Raw genomic sequence first — 25,223 nt, 5'->3', positions numbered from 1 at the left:
AACAAGAGTAACACTGATTAATAGAGCTCAGTATCAGGTGTTTTTTATACCGTGTTCTGACCCGCGCACGCGTCGTAGTTCACCTGTAGTTTCTTCGATTTGAATAACGACTCGCTGGTCATAATGTTTTGGTTCATCGGTGTATATACACATATGCGCGACTCCCCCACTTTCACCTTATTATTACACTATCAGTTTGCGTGACTTACGCCTAGCTTCTCATGGCTACTTTGGTAATTTCTATTTCTCAAACACCATTAACCATTACCATATCTAAGGGCAACTTAATGCTTTTTATACATTCTCGGCTTCCGCTTTCTATTTCAGTGCTGATTTCTAAATATGTTGCTGCTGCTATACACCTTTACGTATTGATTCAATAATACGAGACACACTTGTAAACAGTGCAACCCAATGGCACTTAAACCAGTGGTTTTCGACCTTTTTTTTTTAATAACGGCACCCTTAAGTAATTTATTTTATTTTGTGGCACCCCTACTCAATTTTCTGCCTGTTAGAAGTGATTCTCTCTCTGTATATATACATTTAATATTAATACAATTTATATATATATATATTTATTTAATATTAAATATATATATATATATATTTATTTATTTAATATTGATAGAAATTATATATATATATATTTATTTAATGTTGATAGAAATTATATATATATATATTTATTTAATATTAATTATATATATATATATATTTATTTAATATTAAATATATATATTTATTTATTTAATATTTATACAAATTATATATATATATTACATATAACAATACATGCCAAAGTTAGTAACACTGAAAGCCACGAGGAAAAGAATAGTTAGCTGTAGATTAAAGATAAAGCCAACATAGGCCAAATGGACGTTTCGCACTACCATCATCTTTATTTGTCATATTTTTTAATATTTTTTTAAATAAAAAGATACCGTACAATGGATATCGTACACCTTTTTATAATGAAATAAATATATAATTTTTTTTTAAAATAAGTTTAAGTAATTTATGTGGCACTGCTGGAACGTTGTTTCGGCACCCCGGTTGAAACCACTGACCTAAAAAGAAGTCTATACATTGAATTGCTTTTATAATTTTTAAAATATTGTTCTTCATTGATTATTATTTTCTATTTATCGTTTTATGATTTATATTTTTCTGTATATATATTAATTTATGTTTTTGTTATTTCACTGTCCACTACTATACAGACGAACAGTATACTACTAAATCATGTTTCGCTCCTAAACATAATTTTCCTGTGCTGGTATTAATATTGTCAAAGTGATGCAAGCTTATCTCTCTCTCTCTCTCTCTCTCTCTCTCTCTCTCTCTCTCTCTCTCTCTCTCTCTCTCAGGGTAACTCGGGATTTTTTTTTTTTTTTTTTTGGCCGGTAGCATAAGCCTCAGGCTTCCTTGCACCATATAGCTAATAATAATTTTTACTAAATGGTTCTGTTATTTGTATAACTTTAGTCATTAAAATTTAAAACCGATGCAGGACTTTATAACCACCCTGTATAATAAATAAATAAAATTACCTATTTCATTTTCTCATCCTTCTAATAATTTATCCAATCCTCTTCTAAATTTCAAATTTTCTACTTCTAGGTTTACACTAGATGGAAGTTTATTCTAACGATTCTTTCTGGCTAAAGGCAAATTTCCTCACATCTGTTTTGCAACCATCCTTTTTTCAATTTAAACTTACCGCCCCCCCATTTGTATGTATGGCTTGAGCAAGAGTAAAGATGCATTAGCACTCCGCTAACGTATCTTCATTACACTTTCATAACTATTAGATTTCTATACTGTACACCATAACAGACTTTCTCTTTAATAGGTTTTATCTATCCATTACAACCAATGCTGAACCCCGTTTCCGGTTAATAATTTTAATTTTTAAAATAAAAAAAAGGTGTGGCCGTTAAAACTTAATAAAAAAAAAAAAAAAAAAAAGTTTTTCGATATGCTAAAGTGGTCATTGCCGATTTCAGTTGGCGGCCAAATGTCAGAAACATGTTGCATAACCTTTTGACAACAAAATATATTTAATTTTCGCAGTTCCTTACGCGAGATTTTTAACCCCCCATTTCCCCCTCCCTGCTTTTTAACAACCATACCAAGCAACCGCTGAGCCACCTCAAGGTGGCGAACCTAGCGGCGCAGTTGTTTCACCTCCCGAGAATTTTTCTCGGGAGGAGCCTCGGTCACCTCTGGCTTCTCGATGAACTCTTTGGTTCATTTATTTACAAATCCTCCCCCCAAAATAAATACGTTTATTTTTTTCGGGTCTTATTTTATTTATTTATTTTTTTGTAGACCCTAATGATGTGTGGATCTTCTGATTATAACAAACTTTATATATTGTATAGTACTATAGGTCATAAAAATACAGTCACAGTACATGCGCGAAGGATGCAAATAATCAAAATATTACCAAGTACAGAGTTATTGTATTTAAGTTAAAATTATCGTATCATGAAACATTCCAGCTAGTATATGAATATTTCAGTACACTCAACTTTTAACTAAAGCAGTTATTTTTAGTGCAACGGAAGAGGCCATTAGTTATATTTATTATTATTTTTTTTCAACTGAGTGGCTAATCAAATCAAGAATTTAATATTATTTTCTCATGAATTATATTATGCAAACGAAATTCTATACAAGGTGATAATCGTGTGGAAATTTTCCTGAAAACCGAACAAAAAATGCGCTATTAGATATTTAAAAAAAAAAAAAAAGGGGATTGTACTGTTCTTCATTCCCACCCAAGTATACGTTAAATAACAGCCTTGAAATATTCGGGGTCTCGAATTTTTGCGATAGTTAGCGTCCTTGGACCCACCTAAAATATGCTAGTGATTACATGTTCCCTTAGGAATGTTCCTAATCTGATATAATGGTACACGATTAGATAATCCTGTGCATCTCACTATAGTTGTCACAAGGATAAACCTCTATTTTACGTTTGAACAGTAATAATAAATATTGGTATATAAATTTGTGTGTATAAAAGTAATTGCGATTCGGTCATCTTTAACAGAATGAGCTTGGTAATCAAATTTATAACGAAACACAGGGTATTACAATTGTGGCCACGTTTAAATCATTATTATACAAGTTTTATGTGACTTTTTTGTTGTATTCTTTTAAAATTATGACACACATTCAAACGGAAAATCCAGCTACTTTTTGTTGCAACTTCCTTTCAGTTTCTTCGTTTTGATTAGCTAAATCACGGCCATATCACCTCCTCGAGTCCTCGCGTGTGTTCACAGTTTGTTTAAAAAAAAAAAGAAAATAAAAAGAAAAGAAGAAGAAAAAAAAAAACATCCACATTCCATTCTCTTGTGCGCCCATATGTGATTGGTTCAAGTGTTGCTCCCGGCAGTCATTCTTGATTGGCTAAACGACAGGCCAAGAGCACCGAGTCGGATAGTTTTGTGATGACGTCACGAAACATGTAATTCCTATGTTAATAAGTTGTTCAAGATGGAGGCTAGGGGAATAGTGTAGCTTGAACGACGGGCAACTTTTGGACTGTTTTTGTGGTTATTTGGATGAAATATGCCTAAACGACGCAATGGAGAGATCCCTTTGCCTGACGGATGGGATATTGCCAGAGATTACGACGGCAAAATCTACTTTATCGATCACATCAACAAGAAAACGACTTGGATAGATCCTCGCGACAGGTAAGGCATACGGCTGGAATGTGCGCCCCAGTGGGCCTCTTGCCCTAATCGCGGATGCTTGGAATTTTTGTGTTTCTGAGGTGAGTTAGGGGTAATAGTTAAAGGAAAAAGCATGAAATAAGCTTCAAGGTAATCAGCAGTTTATACTTCTGATTTTTATTATTTCGTATTCTAAGAAGCTTCAAAGTTCATCGCAGAAGAAGCTTAAGACGTGCGGAAACTTGGTTGGGACACGCTGCATACCGGGGCAGGGTTATCCCAATCGGGAATATGGGAGGGGGGGAAGGGAGGGAGTGTGTTTCCTTCGCCATTCACAGACATTTAGGTGTGTGGCAGCCATGATGTTACACTGTATGCCTTGGCATCAGTTGTTATTCATTTTAAGATTTTCGTTGCTTGCTTTAATTTACTTTTATGGCAGCGAATCATAAGTATATTGTAGAAGAAGTTCTGTGGCAATTAAACTTTTCGTGTCGGGAGTCGCGACAAACTTTAGTTACGTTATAACGTAGTTGAGGGGAGAGAGAGAGAGAGAGGTGGGGAGGGTAGGGGGAAGCGCATTCTTTCAATTCAATGTCATTGTACTCGTCGCATACGTTTGTGCTATTTTCCCTGCAGTCAGGAAAACACATCAGTAATTTAAATTTTGTTTGCGCGGTTTTATATGACGTCTCCTAGTTAAAATACAGAAAGATATTAAAGGCAGTACTTTTAATGATTCTTATATAAGTATTAAAATTTGTTTACGGTATTACCATTGGTAGTAAGCAGTATGTATTTAGCCAAATAGTATTTAAAACCACAGTCGTGATATATGTATATATAAAAACCTAACTTGTTGGTATGATTGTGTATATATATATATACACTCGACACAATAAATAAGGACTTTTTAAAATATGCTCTACACAATACACAATAAATATGTATTGTGTAGAGCATATTTTAAATGCTTCATTTACAGAAACTAAATGCTGTTTTATGAATGGAAATATCTATAGCTTAATTCAACAGTGTTAAGGCCATATTAAAATTTTTGATATTGTTAATTCCTGTGGATACCTCTTTTTGAGTGTTTTATTATTATTTAGCATTTCAGGTATTTAGATTTAGAAAAACCAGTACTTCACATGTATTACTGCGGTCCGGTCTGTTAATTATATACAAGCGTATATAATTAATTAACAGAAAATTTAAAAAAAGTATACCGATCACAGAGTGGCAACAGCAAGTGCCCTTTCAAAAGTTGAAATAAATGATAAAATACAGGCTTTAAAGGGTGGTTTTGTAATTGAAAAATGGATTCTTCATTTTCAACATTCATTTTTCAACTTTATACATAGATAAACCATAATCCTCTGAAACTTCTTGCATTTTTCTGAATTTGCAAGGAGCTATATAAATAAAATGCAGCAGATAATTATGTAATATAAAATATATACTTAAAATTAATATAATATAAATTTCTAATTTATATAGAAGTTTAATTGACATATTTATCGTATCATTCAATGTTGCTTATATATAATAGCTTTAGAAGGATGGCTTTAAAAGACTCCGCAAGATATATAGTTATGAGACATTTTCATTTTTAAAAGTACATTTGTTTTTGTCTTATTTTAAATACATATATGCAAACTGCAGATCACGGCTCGGAATGGACTGGAACGCCTTTCTGGTTTGTCATTTTACGTAGTTGATTACTAAAAATAAGATATTTTATTAACGAGAATTCCGTTTTAAAATTTTACATATCGACCCCAGTACTAGATGTAAATTGTTTTCCCCTTACCGCTGTCTCAGTTTTGGGGAATTTCATCATTTCTCATCCTGTTTTATATATTTGACATCGTTCTCTGATGTTAGCTAAAACGAACCTGCTCTATGTTGAGGCGCTGATATAAAATACATGTATATTAAATTGTAAATCAATCATTTTTACATTTCTATATATGATGAAAATAGACAATAAATAGATCTTTTCGTAATACGTTATTAAAAGGTTAGGTCAGTTATTAATAGGAGTGTAGTAGTTTTTACTATTTGTGTTTGCAATATTTATGATTGATTTATTTTAAATAGGCGATGTGATGATTTTTGTTGTTGTTGTTGTTGTTCTCCAGAATTAGCCAGGATTTAAAAATACGGGCCGGAGGTTTAATTCGGTCCATCTTTTCAAAAAGAGAATAAAAACATCTCACGAAACTCCAAGATGATTAATAATTGGTTATTGTTTATCATATGCTTAGCTTTTTTTTATTTAGTAAAAAATTGTCATTGTCTGCCCCCCTCCATGATCCTTTCTTTTATTTTAAATTGGTCGCATTCAAAAGTTTATTTTTCAGTGTTACTACAGTATTTTCAAAACAGTATATCAATAGCGATTGTATCACATGATTCAAATTTATCGCTTATTCTATGTTGAACAGACATCCTGAAAAGTACTGGTCATTAAGTAAAACATTTGGCCTTAAATACTAATGAAGATGTGCGTATGTAATATATGTGATAAGCTCAGGATGCAGCATAGGAATCCTAGTTTGGCAAGTGAGAATAGTAGTATTGTGATTCATTAGCAAAAGAAAGCTGTATGAGTTTAAAAAGAAAAAAAAAAAAAGTAGAACTCTCTTTTTCTTGTCCGCATGTAAAAAATTTCATAAAAAAATAGAATACTACTACTATATACTATCTAGTAGTAGTAGTTTTTTTTTTTTTATCTCTATGTATCAGTTTAAAACTGTTTTAAACTTTTAGTTTTTTCATCACTGGACTAACTTAAAACATTAAAAATAAAATAAAATTTAATATGTAATAATAGATATGAACTTTTTAAAATTATATTTGAAATTTTGATATGAAAAATAGTTATTAAATAAAATGTAATTGTTATGTGTTTTTTTTTTGTTAATTATATTTATACTTCAGATTTTTTGAAAAATTAAGAGATGCCAACGTGGTGGATTTTTTTTTATTTTAAAAACTGTATAATTAGTGTAATCACTGAAATTCAAGGTGGGTCTCTTGGAGATGCCACGACTTTTGGGTAGTTTATTTTACTCTAGGCAGTTTAGGTGGGTTACATTAATAAAAAAAAAAAAAAGTTGAGAAATGTGGATAATATACCAACTACAGGTAGTACTTTTAAAATTTCAGAATGATGCACAGAATTGAAGTTTATGTAGCATTATTAGTTGCATAAAAAAGTATATAATAATAGATATCTTTAGCTTTGCATTTTATTTTTTTTTAGTGAATTTCAACAGATTTATACTGAATGCCATTCTAAGACAGAAAAAAAATATATATTTTTTTATGGTTCTCTCATTATTGAAATTTATTATTCAACATGAATTGTTTTAATGAAAGTTATTGCTAATCATCACAACCTTATAATTGTCTAATACAAAATCCAGAATAATTTCCATGATTAGCCTCCACCTTCATATTATTTATTAATTTTAAAAATGTTAAAACAAGCAATACTGAGCTTACTTCAAATATTTTTAATTTGTATAATAGGTTTCTCGTAATTAGAGCTATTTAATTAAGATAAAAATCTCTTTATTGTATCTGTTTAATACATTTAATCGCATTTTAGTGTTTGAACTCTTATTATACTTACTTTTAATGTATTTGTATATAAATTTCATAGAAATGTAGCAAATTTTTTTTTTTTGTTTCTACAGTTTTTTAAAAGTAGGTAACTATAAGTTTTCATTTTCTTAATAACCATTACCCGAAAACGTAATCTGATTGAAAGAATTGTCAAAATATAAATATTTAAATGCATAAATACAACAAAACTAGAAAAACATATGCTTAGAAAAAATTAGTAGTTTGGTGTGCCATCAGCTGGTTGCAGTATCCATACTGTTACCTTTATAGTTAAGGCAACTTCTAACTTAACAATTATTTCAGCCTGCATTAGTTAAAATATATCAAAACCTTAAATCTTCCAAGTTGTGTATTTTATTTATTGTCATTATTCTTAATTATCTGTTATACCCTTACATTATTTAAAACTATTAAAAATTTTCATTGATAAGATTTTTATATGCATTTAATAAATAATTATTTATACTTGACTATGGTCATCTCATTAAAATATGTACATACACATAAAACCACAGCTAGCTAATTTTGCATCCCTTGCAAAGATTTAATGTTTTTCTCATTATGCCTAGCTCATAGAAAACAACGGGAATAGATGAGAGTGAGCTGTTCTTATTTGCATTCTCTTGTCAGTTTTGAGAAGTTGTTGGGCATACCATCTTTTCTATAGCTATTTGCATGAACTGAGAAGTAAGGATAATATTTCATATCAATTAACTATCATGACTTTTCCTGGGATACATGCAAGTTGTGGACCTATGTGCTACACTGCAGTGGCCAGCTTTCAAATAAAATTACTGATTGTATCTGATTTTATTTTAAATTAGAAATAGTAGATTGGCTGTCATGTTTTCATTTTAATTACACCAGTTTTTTAACAGTTAGTATGTTTAACAGTTAGTTTTAACAGTGTATTTTGCTTTAACACAGAGCAGCTGTACTTTTTAAGTGTAAAATGTTTCTCTCATTTTTTTTAAATGAGTAACATTGTTTTTTTTTTTTTTTTACACATGCATGGCATTTAGCATTCAGATGCTATCAAGTCAGCTTTGCCTAGAATTGTGCTGTAGATATCTCAGGCATGCAAACTGTCATTTTAGAAGCTTGATGACCTAGTTTTATACTGAGGTGATATTTATCAGATTACTAGAGCTTTATTACTCTTGTTTTAAAAAGGAACATAGTTATAGCTTAATTTTATTTAGTTGGCAGCAAGAGATGTTTAAGAAATTTTGTTTTCAAAGATAAAATATTGGATTGCCTTACTCTTTTCAGATCATAAAATAAGCAGTCAAGAAACCAAAGCCACTTTTTCAAAATGGTATCCACGTTGAGAAAATGTTTGTAAATTATCACTGGATTACATTATTAAAGCTAAGAAATTTGACATTATATGCCATTGCATTTGTCAAGATTCTTATTTAAGCTGGTTTCTTCCCACCCCTTTTTTTTTTGAAAATTCTAAATGTTTGTTGTTAATGTAGACTAGTAAATAAGAGATTCAACTTTAATTGCATACCAGAAAGCTGGAAGACAGCCAAGCAAAAAAGATTATGAGAGTCCTAAAGAAAAGTACCTTAAAAATCGTAGGTCTAAGAAGTTTTCAAACCGTTGTATTGGAGTTGTGTGCAACTTAAAGAGGAGTTACAATTTTTTATTTATTTATTTTTTTATTTTGCCTCAAGTTTTGAAACTGATTGTTTATTTCCAGTGAAGTGGTTTTATTTTGTAAAGTTTTATTATTGATTTATTTGCTGTATAGAGTAAAATTTAATTATTAAAAGTGGTATGTTTATTTCTTGCTCCCCTGTAACGAAATGAAAACATTAAGTTTATTCATAAAGGGGGAGGGAGTGCATGAATTTCTTTACCATTTTAGGGATTCACAGTATTGCATAGTCTGAGAACTGGTTTAGGAGATGATAGCTGCATGTAATAATGACTTACTTAATCTATTTTCTGCAGCACAGACTAATGCTGGTCCTTTCATAATTTCAATAAAGATCATAATATTAATTATTCTTGATTTGTATCAGATGAGTTCAGATTTTGGCACTTTCTCACAATTTTTGATAGGCATGTTGAGGCTTCTGTATAAGTGACTAGGCTGATATGGTACTTTGGAATGTCATTTTATGAACACAAGTTGAAATTTAAAGTCTATTTGTGTGAAGTTAAAAATGTTTTTTTTAAAAAATGTGAAGGCAAAAATGTTTATAGGTACCAAAAAAAAAAAAAAAAGGCTTGGGCATATAAATCATATTTTTATCATTTTTTTACTAGGTAATTGAAAACAGCTGTAGCAAGGCTGATGGCTTATATGCTTGAGCTACAAAAAAATTAAGATTTAAGGGAAAAAATCATAAAGAAGAACGGATTTGAAATTCTTTCAAGATAATTTTTCATTAATATATATTTTTTTATTTCAAAAATTGAAATATTCCTTGTAGTTATTTTAAATTGTCAGTTTCAGCTTTCTGAGTCACATTTAACTTTGTGAAGCTTAACAACAAAATGAACAGGAAAAGTACAGATATAATTGTATTTGAAATGTGAACTTTCTGGTTTTATGTGTAGTATTTCATAAAATGGTCATGGTCTTGACCACCGACTGTTATCCTAACTAAAATTTGCAAAACTTTAATTGAGGAATAGTTGTGTTTTAGATTATAAGTAACACTACCCAACATGATTTTTACCTCCAGCAAATCAATGGTTGTTTCTGGTCAAGTTTTATGTATAGAATTTAAAATAAATCATAAAAATATCCTATCATGTCTCAGTTTTAAGATATAGATAGATAACTGGATTTTGTACAAAGATATCATTACTGTTTGAAATACAATTTTTAAACTTATTAACTTTTGACGGGTTTTGTTTATTGGGCTAAAAGTTAAGCAAGTAAGTACATCATTACTGTTCTTGCAATGTAGTATATTTTGATTTTAATGCACTTTTTCAGACAAGTCAGTATTTTAATTAATTTTATTATACCATTCAACTGTTCAATATATAGTGTATGATAAACTACGCTACAAGAATTCACCTTCTGTTCAAATTTACCAATTGCTTTTACTGTGTTTAGGTTAGTGCATTGTTAAAATGGAGAAGACGAAGCACAGAACTTGTGTTACTCACCCAGACAACTTCTGCTATGTTTGTGGATACTTAACACCAAAAACTCAGAGGAAGGAAATATACAATGTCACAAAAGTTGCATATTCATTGTACTTTGGCTGCAAGATCGGTGACCAAGAAAAAAATTGGGCTCCACATATCTGTTATATTACTTGTACAAGGAACTTAAGGCTGTGGTGATATGGCAAGCTGAGAGCATTACCTTTTGCCGTTCCTATGGTGTGGCAAGAGCCCAAGGATCATTTCAACGACTTCTATTTCTGCATGACAAAAATAAAAGGTATTTTCAAAAAGAACAAGCACTGCATCAAATATCCCATCAGCAATTAGGCCAGTGCCACATGGTAAAGAACTGCCAGTACCTGTGCCACCAAAATCTTGGGGTATTGGAAGTAGTGATGAAGATACAGAAGAAATTGTTTTACCAGATGTTGCAGAACCAAGTACCTCACATGATTTGGACTACAAGCCAGAAAAAGAAAAGGCCCCACACTACATTGAACAAGAATTAAGCAACTTGATTAGAGACTTGGGCTTACCCAAAGAGAAGGCTGAATTACTCGGATGCAGACTACAACAGTGGAACTTGCCAAAGGTACAAACATTACAATATACTGTAAGCGAAATGAAGAGTTTTCAAGATATTTTGCAATGGAAAACAACATGTGTGTCTGCAAAGACGTCGCCGATCGTATGCATGAACTGAACATTGATCACAATACCTCTGAATGGAGTTTGTTCATTGATACGTCAAAGCTAAGCTTGAAAGTAGTATTGCTTCATAATGGAAATACTTTTCCATCAATTCCTCTTTGTTCATGCTGTTGGCCTGAAGGAAATGTACGATATTATGTCCCAGATTCTTGCTGCTATATGTTACAATGACTATGGTTGGAATATTTGTGGTGATCTCAAAGTGATTGGACTGCTTGTTGGGTTGCAAGGTGGTTTTACTAAATACTGTTGTTTCCTGTGTTTGTGGGATAGTCTTGCAACAGCCCAACACTGGGACAAGAGAGATGAATATATTCCTGGCAAAAGCAATGTAAAGTATGTTCCAATGGTTGATCCACAAAAGGTTTTTCTTCCCCCTTTACACATCAAACTTGGACTGATTAAGAATTTCACTAAGGTGCTGGATAAAGAAAGCAGAGGATTCGCATATTTACTGAAAATGTTTCTAAATTTATCTCATGCAAAAGCTGAAGGAAGGAATTTTCATAGCTCCTCAAATAAGAAAGCTCCTAAAAGATGAAGAATTTCAAAGAAACCTGAATGATGTTGAACTGGCTGCATGGAGATCTTTCAAGGCTGTGGTACACCGATTCCTCGGAAAGAGAAAAGAAGAGAACTATGAGCAGCAACTGGTGACAAACTTGCTGAAATGTTACAAGAAATGTTAACAATTTCATTGAAAATGCATTTCCTTCATTCCCATTTGGATTTCTTTCCTGAAAACTTAGCAGTTGTTGTTATTGTTATTTGGTTTTTAGGCGCATTAGCAACTAAGGCCATATTGCTCCGGGAATATGTGGTAGTCATTCCCTGACCTTTCCGCATCCTTTGGTGGTGATGGGCTCGAACCCCGATCTAATCAAGAAGCGTGTGCTACGCACTGCTGCTCCTTCCCACCTGGCTACGGAGGCACCTTGTCAGTGATGAACAAGGAGAGCACTTCCATCAGGATGTATCTGCAATGGAAAAATGATACCAAGGTCGCTGGGACTCTGCCATGATGGGAGATTACTGTTGGTTCCTTAAATGGGAAAACAATATGGAGTATAAAAGGAAATCATTGAGTGGGAAACATGTCTAAGTAACATATATTGTGTGCAATAATTACAACCATCCGTGCTGATATTGTATAAAAACAAGGAATTTAAAAGATGCATACATCTTTTGATGTAGACATAACAGAAGTATAAGATTAATATTTTCATAATCAGGACATTAATTTTGTTCAGAATAAACAACTTTCGTTCCAGAGGTATGACGAAAAAAAAAATTTTGTCAGGTAGTGTAATTTGCTTTCTTGCCGATGATATATTCATTTGTAACTTCAGTGATGTTTTATTAAAAAGAAACAAAACTTGCAAATAATTTCTGCCATGTCAGTTAAAGCCAAGTCCTCTGGATAAGATGCTGATACATATCCCATTGTGCTACCAGGTTTCATATAAAAGTATATGCTGTAAAGTGACATTCTTGTGTAGTCTCCATGTTTTTGTAATAGTTTTATTTCAGTGCTGCATACTTATATATATTGCTTGCAAGTTTGTCGCTACAATTTTTGTTTAAATTATTAATATACAGTGTAAAATTTTTCATTTCTGATTTCATACCTATACTGATTTAGTGTTTATACATAAATAAATTATAGAAATTATTATGAACAAATTTATAATCAGAAAATGATCATAGTTAGGGTTTCATTAGATTTGGATATACATAGGCTAGTGGCAGAGTTAGTGGAACATTAATTCAGAGACAGACTTCGTAAAATGTCTGTTTATACTTAAATAAGGCCACGCCTGTGGTCTTATTGAAGTAGTAACCGTACCAAAGGGCCACAAGAGTTTCCCAAGTCCACTGACTCAGGACTATTGTACAAATAAAAAAAAAAGGCCCAGAATATATAAGTAAACTTGAAATAAAATTTAAAGCTTATATATTATCTTAAATTAGTTTAGCTAGAAAATAACTAGAAAACATTATTTTTTTATGTTAAGAATTATTTCCAGTTTCAAATTTCTAGCTAGTCTAGTTTAAGGTAACGTCCAAGTTTCATAGTATTTTATTCGAGGTTTGTTTATTTTCTTTTCTTTTTCGTTACTGTATCATCTGGCTGATGAGTTATTTTTATGCCAGAGGGTGCTTTCTGGGGTATTTAATGGTTTGTTTCAAGGCTTTCCCTTTTCATTTCCTTAGTTCTTAACTTGATGAGTACTTTGCAAAAGTGTATGCTATAGTTTAGAGGGTAACAACCTCTCAACCCCACCCCTAAAATTTCTGTGCATCATATGGTCCAAAGATACACTAGGTTCAAGCAGTGGTGTGTATGTTTCTGGTTTTTTTTTGGTTTTTTTTTAATTTTTTCTAGATGTTGTAGTTAGAAAAAGTATGATGAAAACATCAAAGTGGCCTGAAAAGTCTGGCCGTTTCAGTGTGTGGCCAGTTGAAGCTAGATGTAGTAGAAAGAACAAAAAAAGATGGTTGCTGAATTAAACAGAGTTAGCTGTGATTCCAGGAGGCCTTAGTCAACTGCAGCCATTGGGATAAGGGAATATTTATTAGTTAAATATTCCCTTATCCCCTTGTATAAGGCAGCCATCAGACCACACCTTGAGTACTGCACACAGGTCTGGAGGCCTCATTTTAGGAAAGATGTAGAGCTGCTAAAATGGCTACAGAGAAGGGCAACGTTTTGCAGAACTTAAGCCTAAGTTCTGCAAATTGCAGCATCTGGAGACTAGGCACCTGTGAGTTGATCTGATTGAGGTGTATAAAGCCTTGAATGGTTTGAGCAAGCTCAATGCTGATGGCATTCCTCCTCCTCCTCTTGCTCAGATTCTGCACCTGAGAATGCTGAATTGTAGAATAGATGTGCAGAAATTTCCCTTTAGCCAGTGGGTAGTTGATTGCTGGAAGAAACTTCCATCTGTTATTGTGGAAGTTGTCAGCTTAAATAAATTCAAGGCAGAACTAGAGAAACTTTTGGAGTGAATGTATGGGTGAAATGGGAAGGGTTTTTCTTTTTTTTTTTTTTTTTTTTTTTGGCTGGGACTATATAAGCTTGCTTTCTTGCATCGTATGCCTCTACTAATGCTAAGTACAAAGGCAACTAAGTTTCAATTATATATTGTGCTAAACACACATCTCTTCTTAATATTAATTAACCCACTACTAATAAAAAAAAAAAAAATCTTACATTTTTTTGGTTGTCTATGGGATATGAAGCATCTTGTTACTAATTAAGCCATTATGAACCCATCGCAACTTTTAATGCTGAATGCAGTTGTAACACTCACTTGGAGAACTGAACACTTTTTATCTGATGTAATTTTTGCATTTTAATGAAACCAGTAAGTTAACATAACAAGACTTGATCAGAAAAATGTTTAGTGGATGGAAGAGGTTATAAAGTTTTTATGATAATTGGGTATGTTATCTATAAATGGTAGATTACAATAAATCATTGTGTGTCATATTTTCTTACCAGATGTGTTCAAAGCATTATTAGCTTTAAAAATCTTTGCAGATGTGTATAATTGCATTCGTATATATAAATAATATAGGTATTATTATTTTAATTAAACCACAATGTGTGGTTTAATAAAAAAAATATATCAATGAGGGGAGGTAAAAAGACAGTTAAGAAAAAAATCAGTATCAGTTATGGCTATTAGAAGTTTATAATTTTAGGTTTAGTGTGAAACATTGTTAACTACAAAATTACATTTTTTTTTGCGGTGACTTTAGTTTTACTTTATACAAATAACAATTCATATCATGTCATAGAACTATATCTCTCTAGTACTTTACAAGTTTGCTTAGGCTATAAGTATATTTCTGATAAACCAAGCAAATGTCAAATGACTTTTTTTTTTTGGTTCATTACAAAAATGTTAACTACAAAATTATTTTGTACTTAATGTTGTTTGACACTAAATCTTCAAATTGTGAGTCAAATAAGTTGTCAGATGCTACACTGATGGGTATCTGCCCTCCCACTGATGAGATACCAAAAAGCACTGAAACAGCTACTTGGAAGAGGGGTGCACAAATCTTGCAAATAAGTAAGGAAAGTTAAACTTTTCTGAAGTTATACTTCAGGGAAGTGTTATGTATTTTAGCATATAATAGAAGCAACGTGTTGTGATAGCCTTTTATTACGAGAGAAATCAGTGCCTTGTATTAAGACTTTTTTCTTAAATGAACAAGTTTTCACTTATTCTCACCTATCTGTCTTTTTTTTTTAAAAGTGCATACAGATAGACCTAGACAAATTTTTGGAGCAAATGGTGGGTGAAATGGGAAGTTTTTTTTTTTTGGCGGATGCTGTATAAGCATGCTTTCTTGCATCATATGCCTCTACTAATGCTAATGCTAAATACAGCATTTCTGTTTTGTGTTTTACTTTAACCAAGTTATTTTACATATCTGGCAGTGAGGAATATTAATTCATGTAAGATAATTTTGGCCTGTGAGCAGATGGGACATACATTACCACCTCTCTTTTGCAGTCTAAAACGACTCTGTTCATCCAACAGTATCTTCCAGGGAAAGTTCACAATATCTGTTTTAAAACTTTAAATCTCCATTGGATAGAACGAAAATGGCCAAGTACAACTGGAGCCTGCATGCTTGTCTATTTGATGATTAAGGAAAAAAGGAATAGTAAGAAATGGGATTTAAAATTTCAAAAACTTATTATTCTGACCTGTTTAAAAAATGATGCTGCATAACACATGTCTGTCTTAGTAAAGCACAGTTTCCTAAGAGATCATAACCTACACTTAGAAAAGCTCTGATCTCTAAATATCAACAAAAAAAAACCCTGCGAATATCCAAGAATAATGGATAGGAGTTGCAGAAAATTACTGGATTCCAAACATTCACTCCACAAACAGCAGATACCTCCATTATTTATCACTACTTCAAATATTTTAGATAACAACAAAAAGTGGTAAACATAGATCACCTAGGAAACATAACATTACTGGATCTAATCACTATCAGATAATGACAAGACAGATATACAACACTCCACTATAACGCCATCGCAGATAACTGTGGCAGTGACATTTATAGTCAGTGATGACTGGGATGGAATGCACACTTCTTGCCATGTTGCAGAAGCCATTATCTTACTTAGAATCCTTTGTACTTATATGAAGTTCTAAAATTCAATTACATTATAATGTGTTAAAAAGCAAATAAGTAATAAGGTAAATTTGATGAAACTTAAAAAAAAAAGGCCTTTGTAATATGTGAACTTGAAAAGCATTCCCATTTAAATAAGAATGTATTACAAGAAATCCATATGAATGTATAATTAAAAACTATTCCACTAATTGTAATTAAAAAGTAGAAGTGATATCAAACATCCTTTACCTTGCTAAAATATTTTTAATTCTAAACGGCTTTCCCCAGCACTGTCATTATCTTAAAGTTTTAACTTAAAAAGGAAGGGGACAAGTTTTTGCATAATATGCATAATGGTACCAAGTTAGTTAGCTTAAATTTTTTGTAACTGATTAATGGAAGCTATTTATTTTCTTAATTACTTTATTTACTTTGTATATTTAATTAAGTTTATTTGTATATTTAATTAAATTAGTTTATGGACATCATAAATGTTTGCACTTTCAAACGTGGGTGTAGTACTGTACTTGTATATGATGCAGTATGGATTATTGCAGTAACTCAAGTAAATTAATGCTTGTACAAAAAATCATCTTGAGGGTATTTTTTATGTATTTTGATATTTAGACCTGTTAAAAGTAAGGCAATGTTAATTAAACTTTTTCAGAAATAAAAAATAAATAAAGATGCATTGTTGACACTGGATTACTGACTTTTTAAAGTCAGTAAACTAACTTTTTAAAAGACTAGAAAGACAGTGGAATTATAATGTTTTATTATTAGAAAATATGTTTGTTTATGACAAAATATTCAGCTTTATAGCTTTTCATCATTTGGAGAGTATATAATAATCATACTTATTGTGCAGTTATTTTTTATATATATTTTTTACTGAACAAGTGTAACTAATAGTTCATTGTAGTATGCTGAAGTGTCAATTTATAAAAGTTACTTATAATTATCAGTTGGCTAAATGATATCTGAACTAGTTCAGCATCCAAGTTTACATCATAAGTTATGTATAAACTAAGCTACATATATATCCTTGTCTTCCAAAGGATTATGGCATTGTGTTCTTACAGTGCATTAAAAAACTGTTGCATATAAGCCTTTAGATATTTAATATCTAAAATCTTGTGTAAATAATGATAAAAAAGATTTATTATTATTTTTTTCTTAACATGCATTCAGTTTTACAATTTCAATAATCATAGCATTTTGTAACTTTTCGTGAGAGGATAAGTGATCATTTGTTGAAACAAAAGAAGAGATAGAATTTTTTCACATATCACCTATTGGCACAATTTTGTGAAATGATAGTTTTTTTTTTTTTTTAAATTCTTTTCTATATTCAGAAATCCAATTTAATTCATTATGCATTTGTAATAAACAGTGCCACTTAAATTATGACATTGTTTAGTACAAATGTATCATTACATTACTACAGATAGCTGAAATTTAAAACCAACCTAAGTTTGTACATTATGCCATATAGTTAAATGTATATGTGGCAAATAAAAAAAACTTAATTTTTTTTTTGTCACTTTACATTTTTCCTCATTGCTTGAGGCTTCCTCTCCTATCTTTGTACTATGTTATTTCCAGTTCTGTCTATAACATTGCACACATACAGAACTTTTTGAACTCTCTGGTGAGTTCAGGAGATATCTGTCCATCATTTAAGGATTCATTAACAAAACAATATTGCAGATAGTCATTTGCCTCTTCTATCTTATATAAATATAAAGGTCTTATCCAGTAACTGTTTAGAATATTTTGCTGAAAATGGCTCTCAGAGACTTGTTTAAATGATTGTTGGCTTGCTGTACCAACTGGGATGATTACAAGAATAATGTTCATTTCTCTACCTTTTTTTTCAATTCTAGCACCAGATGTTCCCTGACTGTATCTAGCTACCCACTCTCCCCACTTTTATTAGAACTGCATGAATTCTGTACCATAGTATTGCTAGCCTGCTTCTTGTTCTAAGTGTAATAGTGGCCAAATTGATAACTTAGTTTTGTGGTCATAAATTTGTGATTCTTTGTTTTTTTTTTTTGGTTCAAGTATGAGCCCTCTGTGACAATATTATAGTGGGTTTGCCACTTCCTACACTTTTAAATGTGTTTGAGGTTTCAGTTGAGGGCTGTAGAAATACTCTAAAAACCTGGTCAGGGCTTTTAAAGAATTTAAAATTCTTTAAGGGCTTCTGGGAATTTAGTTAGCTGAACTGAGATAGAGAGAATAGAGTTTTCTCTGCAAGTTACTTCCACATCTATAGTTTTTTAGCCTACACAACATGCAAATTGGCCATGAACACACATGTACAGACACAATACAGCTTGATAAACTATATAAACTTGCATACCACAGGAAATGATACATTGAACCACAGTATTAAATATACCAATAAATCCTCTAAATTTTTGTTGAATATTAGAAGTAGTAGTGGAACTAGGAAAGTTTATTTAGGTCTTCAAAATTATAAAATAGATAATGCTATTTTTAGTTCAGTAACTAACATAAACTATTTTTAGTTTATTTCAGTATTTGGTCTTACTGAAATTTTGGTCTTACTAAAGATTAGAGACTAATTTCTAACTGAATGTCTCATTTTTTAAATAAATGGCAGATTGTCCTTTTGGCAGTGTTATTTTGTACAGTAATTCATATAAAACAACGTTATATCCGATTCTCTCTCTCTCTCTCTCTCTCTCTCTCTATATATATATATATATATATATCTAATATTTAAAAAATGTTATACGATAGTATAACATTTTTTAAATATTAAACTTTCATTTTTTATTTGGCATATGAAAAATATAGAAGGAAATAAATCTGAAGCTGTTTATAAACTGTGCAGTACTTTACATACAAAATTAACTTTATGCATTTCCCTTCTATTACCAATCTGTTTATATTCTTTAAATAGTTTACAGCAAGCACAATCCAATGATATTCTGCAGAGTTGCCTTTTAAAGCCAACATACATCTTACTGCTTTGACTTGAACTGTTTCAAGGTCTTCTTTGTATGTTTTCTGATAAGGAGACAATAAAGGAGAGGCAATTCCAGAAGTAATATTACCTGCATTAAATATATAGTTTATGAATCATAGGAGATGATTTTAAAACACACAAGAAATGTCTTATAAAATATAAGTTGGCTACTTGCTATGTGTGAATTCTGTTTGGGCCCAGTAGCCTTTTGACTACTTAAACTGTTTGATAATTTTATTTATATGAATTAATTTACAATTAGATGAAAGTATTATGCTATTTAGGCATCAAAGAATTATACATGCAGTAAATTTCCTAGCTTAATTATTCTTTATTAAGTGAGAAAAATATTTTTGTGTTTATTGTTTCCACAAATTACAAGCCCGTAATCAGTGATGTTTAAAGGCTTATGGGAAATTAGTTAGGTTCTCAATTTGCAAGGTATTTTTGGATGAAATATATTTTAGTACTGTATTAATATCAGAGGTGGATATACTTTGAAGCTTAAGCTTCAGGGCCCACACTTGATTGAGTCCCTTCCAAGGCCCTGTGAGGGACCCCTAACAAAGTGTTCACATTATCATATGTTTTTATAAAATTTGCAAAAGTAAGTATTTTAACCACAATTGGTTAAGACCGCTGTCTCTTTCCACTCCGATTGTTGATTTGATATGAAATACTGACATTGATGAAGATAACATAAAACTCAAAATACGTCAGTTCAAAGAGTATTTAAGATTAGTCACTGCTCGAGAAATCTTGGAATACCCTGAAATCTTCCATCTTGTATATGAAACTTGATAGAGATTTTCCTGAATTTGACAACAATCCTAAAATTTTACATGACATTACCAGTAACAAGCTGTGAAGCTGAAAGAAACTTTTCTAAACTATCAATAATAAAAAAACAAATTTTGATCAATCATGCTAGAGGAAAGACTGGATTATCTTTCTATTCTCTCTATAGAGAATGATATTACAAAATCATTGTCATATGAAGATATGATCAAAGCATATGCAGCCAAAAAATGTCAGAAAAAAAGTATTATAGGGGTGTGCCAGGTAGTTTAATTAATAAAAATATTATATGTTATTTTTATGGATTTTGTGATGTTTGTGGTATTTGTCAGCTTTTTTAAAATTTGTAATTTGTTGTGATTTCTTTTCTCATTCTAAATAAATATTCACTTTCTTACCTAATTTTGTATTCTTTTTCTTATAAGACAGCCTCAAAAATTGTATAAGCTTCAGGCCCCACAAAACCTGGATTTGCTCGTGATTAATGTATTTCAATTCTACTCTGTCTGCCAAGTGCATACAGAAAACTCCGTTGGCATTGAAAGTTAGATAATTTGTTTCTCAGAACTAGCAAGAAAGTTCAGACTGCATTTCAGATTTGGACTGAATATTAATTTATAACTCATATTAATTTATAACTGGGCATGCAAGTGTTTTTCCGTTACTCATACATCTACTCAGTTAATGGGATAAAAAGTTACCCCATTTATTACCTTAAAAATTGGCAAGGAATAATTCACATTGTTCACTTTTTGATGCTAGCTTTATTTTCAATATATTATGAACATAACTATGAAAATCCATTTTTTATATTAACCTTTTCGACATGAAACAAAAACTGGAAGTAGATACTATTTAGTTTGTTGTGATGATTTACATATTTTCAATCATTGGTAGAATCCATTTAGGCTACTGCTTTTAATCAGCCATTGGACATTATAATGGCAAAATTTTGTTGAACTGATTAATTGATATGTTTGCTTATTAGCCAGTAAAATTTCCAGGGAAAGTGAGCGATTTATAGGTGCTTCCAGTCGGATGAATGTATACCTACAGCAAAATTGCCTGTGGGCTCATCTAACTGACAGCTTCCCAGCTGGTTTGGGTTTGTGAATGAGTGAGCATTCCCAATTTGTAAAAACAGTGCCCATGGCACTGTTTTTTCCAACATGTGCCTCAGCCAGTCAAAATCCATTCACTGTAGAAATCCAAACCCACAGAACTAAACTTTACTTCTTCTAAATTTTTTCCCTTCTATTTTGTTATCTGAACAGCCTTCCTACATGTGTATTTCATGAAAATTATAATCTACAGAAATTCAACTCTAATATCAAATATCTTCAATCTGTGCATGGTACTAAGTACTATAGGTCCTTATACCTTTTGTGTTTAAAAAGACTTGTGTTGTGTGAAGTATGGTTAAAGCAGAACCGCAAGTATTCAAAGCTGTTGGCTGGAATCTACAAAATGGGTTCTCAAAAAAATTCATCTGCAAATCAACAAATGGAAAAACTGTGAACCATAAGGTTCACTTATACTTTCATCTTGAAGTGGTGGTACTCTTTTGGGAGGTGGGGAAATGGTAAATGCATAAATACTTTATTTTATGCCTAAGCTAAAGCAATAGCGGACAGTCTAGTCCAGTGGTTTTGACCTTTTTTTTAATAAAGGCACCCCTAACTAATTTTTATTTTATTTTGTGGCACCCCTACTCAATTTTCGGCCTGTTATATCCGATTTTCTCTCTCTCTCTCTCTCTCTCTCTCTCTCTATATATATATATATATATAATATTTAAAAAATGTTATACGATAGTTATTACAATAATATAACTATAAACAAAATTACAATTCATAATACAAATTATGTATATATATAAAAATTTTATTCTTTATATAGAGGTGCTAAATAAACATCAATTATAGATCACCACAAAATTAAAAAGATACTCTACACCTTTTTATAATGAAACAATATATAAATTTAAAAAACAATGTTTAAGTAACTTAAACTCAAATTACATGGCACCCCTGGAATGGTGTTGCAGCACCCAGGTTGAAAACCACTGGTCTAGTCCATAGGTCAGTGGTTGACCTGCTACTGCGGGTTAGTTGTCAACAAAAAAAAAAAAAAAAAAATTCATATGAAACGTTAAAGTAGATACCAAAAAATAATAATAAAAAAAATGAAATAAACATTTAAGTAAATAAATAATATAATAAAAAACTGTAGGCTATGCCTAATGCACCCATAGTGAACTTCACATAAAGAAATTGTTGTTACTTGCAATTTTTTTAAGCTAGGAGAGTGCTAAATTATGGTCCTTGCTTCCACTTGTAAATAGGTATTGTAGCCCACAAATTATTTTGTGGGCTTTGCACAGAAGTGGGACTAGCCATGTAGAGAATGTGGCGGATTTGCATGAAATGGTTTTAAATTAAAATTTGTATCAATACTATTCTGTATGCAAATGCATCTATCACTGGCTACACAGCTGTATAAAATACATGGGGACAAATGCAAGGCGAAGCAGCAAATGAAATTTCCTTTTTTAATTTCATGGTAGTACAGTTTGGCCTTAGATGCTAATGCACTATATATAAATAACATTTTCATTCAGAATTTTGAATTACCCCATTGCACATACCATAAATCACACTCTTACCCTCAGTTAAAAAAAAAAAAAAAAAAGTTTCTGACTCAAGTCAAAAACTTTTTTTTTATTTTAACATTAGAGCTTAGAGCTCTAATCTTAGCAATTGTTTTTTAGTCTATTGCAAGTTCATAACTAATTATCTGCAAAATATGAGTCTAACAAATGTCCAGTAAATTTTCCTTAATGACACTCACTTGGAATGTGCTCCTTTGTGTATATTTCAAAACACTAAAACAAAAACCAAGAGTATATGCTAGAAGCTGCAGAATAAACAGCAAACAGGTATTTTTACCAGTGTTGAGAGTTGCAGCAACTTTATGTTTAAGAATTTATGAACCTGCTCAGATAGAACAGACTGAATGAGTATTTTGCATCTACATTCACACATGAGAAGTTGTTAATAATAACTTCAAATTAATAAGTTATTATTAATTTGAAGTTTTAATAACTTCAAAGGTATTAAAACTTTGTTATTTTCAAATTAAGTTAAGTTATTTTCAAACTTAATAACTTCAAAGTTATTAAGTTTGAAAATGCCAGAAGGTTGTCAAATTGTAGCAGGGTGCTTAATGATTTTGTAATAACCGAGAGCAAAGGGAAGGAGAAACTGTTGAAGTTAAACATAAGAAAGGCACCTGGGGTGGATGGGATCTATCCAGTTATATTAAAGGAGGTAGCAAAGGAAGTAAGCAATCCCTTAGTCATAATTATTATTTTTTTTTTTTTTTTGATTTGGTAGTTGTTGGCGCATCGGCTTCTGTGGCCATATTGCACCTCCTAAGGTTTTTGTAGTACTTTGATCCAAGCCCGAGGCGGGAATCGAACCCGCGACCTTTGGGTTGCCGGGCAGGTACTTTACCACTCGGCTAGCCCGGTCGGCCATCATAATTATGAGAGCATCTTTGGACTCAGGGGAGGTCCCCACAGACTGGAGATGTGCAAATGTATCCCCAATTCACAAAGGGGGATTGAAGGGTGACGAGTAATTACAGACCAATTAGTTTAACCTGCTCTGGGTAAAATAATGAAGTCTCTGGTTAAAGATGGATGCATTGTAGGATCATCTAGACAAGACTGCAGCAATAATTCAGACATAGCATGGGTTTGTTAAGGGAAAGTATTGTCTGACAAATTTGATAGGATATTATGATGTGGTTACAAAGGAACTGGATGCAAAAAATAATTTTGATATCATATACTTGGATTTCAGGAAAGCTTTTGACACTATTGTGCATGGAAGACTACTGTATAAATTGGAGCAGAATGGTATTAAGGGTAAGTTGCTACAATGGATAAAGGGATGGTTGAGTGGGAGAAGACAGAGGGTGGTAATCAATGGGTGCTGCTCTTCGTGGACTAATGTTATTAGTGGAGTCCCACAGGGTTTGGTGTTGAGTCCACTGTTGTTTTGTATGCCTGATATACCTTCATCAATGATATTGATGAAGGTATATCAGGCTTAGTGTCGAAGTCTGCAGATGATACAAAGGTTGGCAGGGTTGTTAAAGACAGTAATTGCAGTGTGCTACTGCAACAGGATCTAGAAAATTTGGGCAGATGGGCTGAGAAGTGGCAACTGAAATTTAACATTGACAAATGCAAAGTACTGCATATGGGTAGAAGTAACCCCAGAGAAATGTATCAACTGTTTGGTACTACACTTAAGGTGGTAGAAAATGAAAAAGACCTGTGAGTAATTGTGCAGTCAGATATGAAGTTTTCTGAGCAATGCAGACAGGCTGCCAGGGCAGGTCATGGGGTTTTGTCAATGATATACAGAAATTTTTCTAGCAGGGAAAAGGAAGTGATTGTCCCTTTGTATAAGGCAATGGTCAGGCCACACCTTGAGTACTGCGTACAGGTCTGGAGGCCTCATTTTAGGAAGGATGTAGATTTGCTTGAGCGTGTACAGAGAAGGGCAACAAGATTGGTGAGGGGAGTGAAGGGATCCTCTTACCAAGAGAGTCTTATGTTCTGAAAATTGCAGTGGCTGGAGACTAGGCACCTGCGATTTGATCTGATTGAGGTGTATGAGGCCTTGAATCGGTTGAGCACACTGAATTCTGATGGGATTCTTCCACTTGTTCAGACTACGAACGTAAGGGGACATAAATTCAAATTGAGGAAAGACAGATGTAGAATAGATGTGCAGAAATTTGCCTTTAGCCAGCGGGTAGTTAATTGCTGGAACAAACTTCCATCTGTCGTGGAAGTTGTGATAGGTTAAATAAATTTAAGGAGGAACTGGACAAACATTTAGGGGGAATTGTTTTGTAATTTTTTTTTTTTTTTTTTTGGCTGATATAAGCTCATATACTTGCTTTCTTGCATCACGTGCCACTACTACTACTAATTTCTAAATATTAGGAAACAATTACTTCTTACTGGATTTGTTGCTCTTTGCACACTTTACAAAACAACACTATGCCATTAGTAGTAG

General features: G+C 31.9%; 1 protein-coding gene across 2 annotated transcripts in view; it reads left to right on the top strand.

Annotated features, from left to right (window-relative positions):
* The first annotated feature begins 3,516 nt into the window (after window positions 1–3,516).
* kibra (WW and C2 domain containing protein kibra) overlaps window positions 3,517–25,223 on the top strand; it is a 117,504-nt gene continuing 95,797 nt past the window's right edge. For both annotated transcript variants that reach the window (XM_090371386.1, XM_090371378.1), the window contains exon 1: window positions 3,517–3,713. In XM_090371386.1, the coding sequence (XP_090227512.1) occupies window positions 3,586–3,713 (128 nt within the window). In that variant the 5' untranslated portion in view covers window positions 3,517–3,585. The remainder of the gene's footprint in view (window positions 3,714–25,223) is intronic.

This window comes from Mastigoproctus giganteus, chromosome 1 (genome assembly GCF_048544385.1).
Source record: "Mastigoproctus giganteus isolate SK-2022 chromosome 1, ASM4854438v1, whole genome shotgun sequence".
Classification (NCBI taxonomy): domain Eukaryota; kingdom Metazoa; phylum Arthropoda; class Arachnida; order Uropygi; family Thelyphonidae; genus Mastigoproctus; species Mastigoproctus giganteus.
The sequence above is the reverse complement of the archived record's forward strand: the minus strand, read 5'-3'. Positions and strand labels throughout refer to the sequence as shown.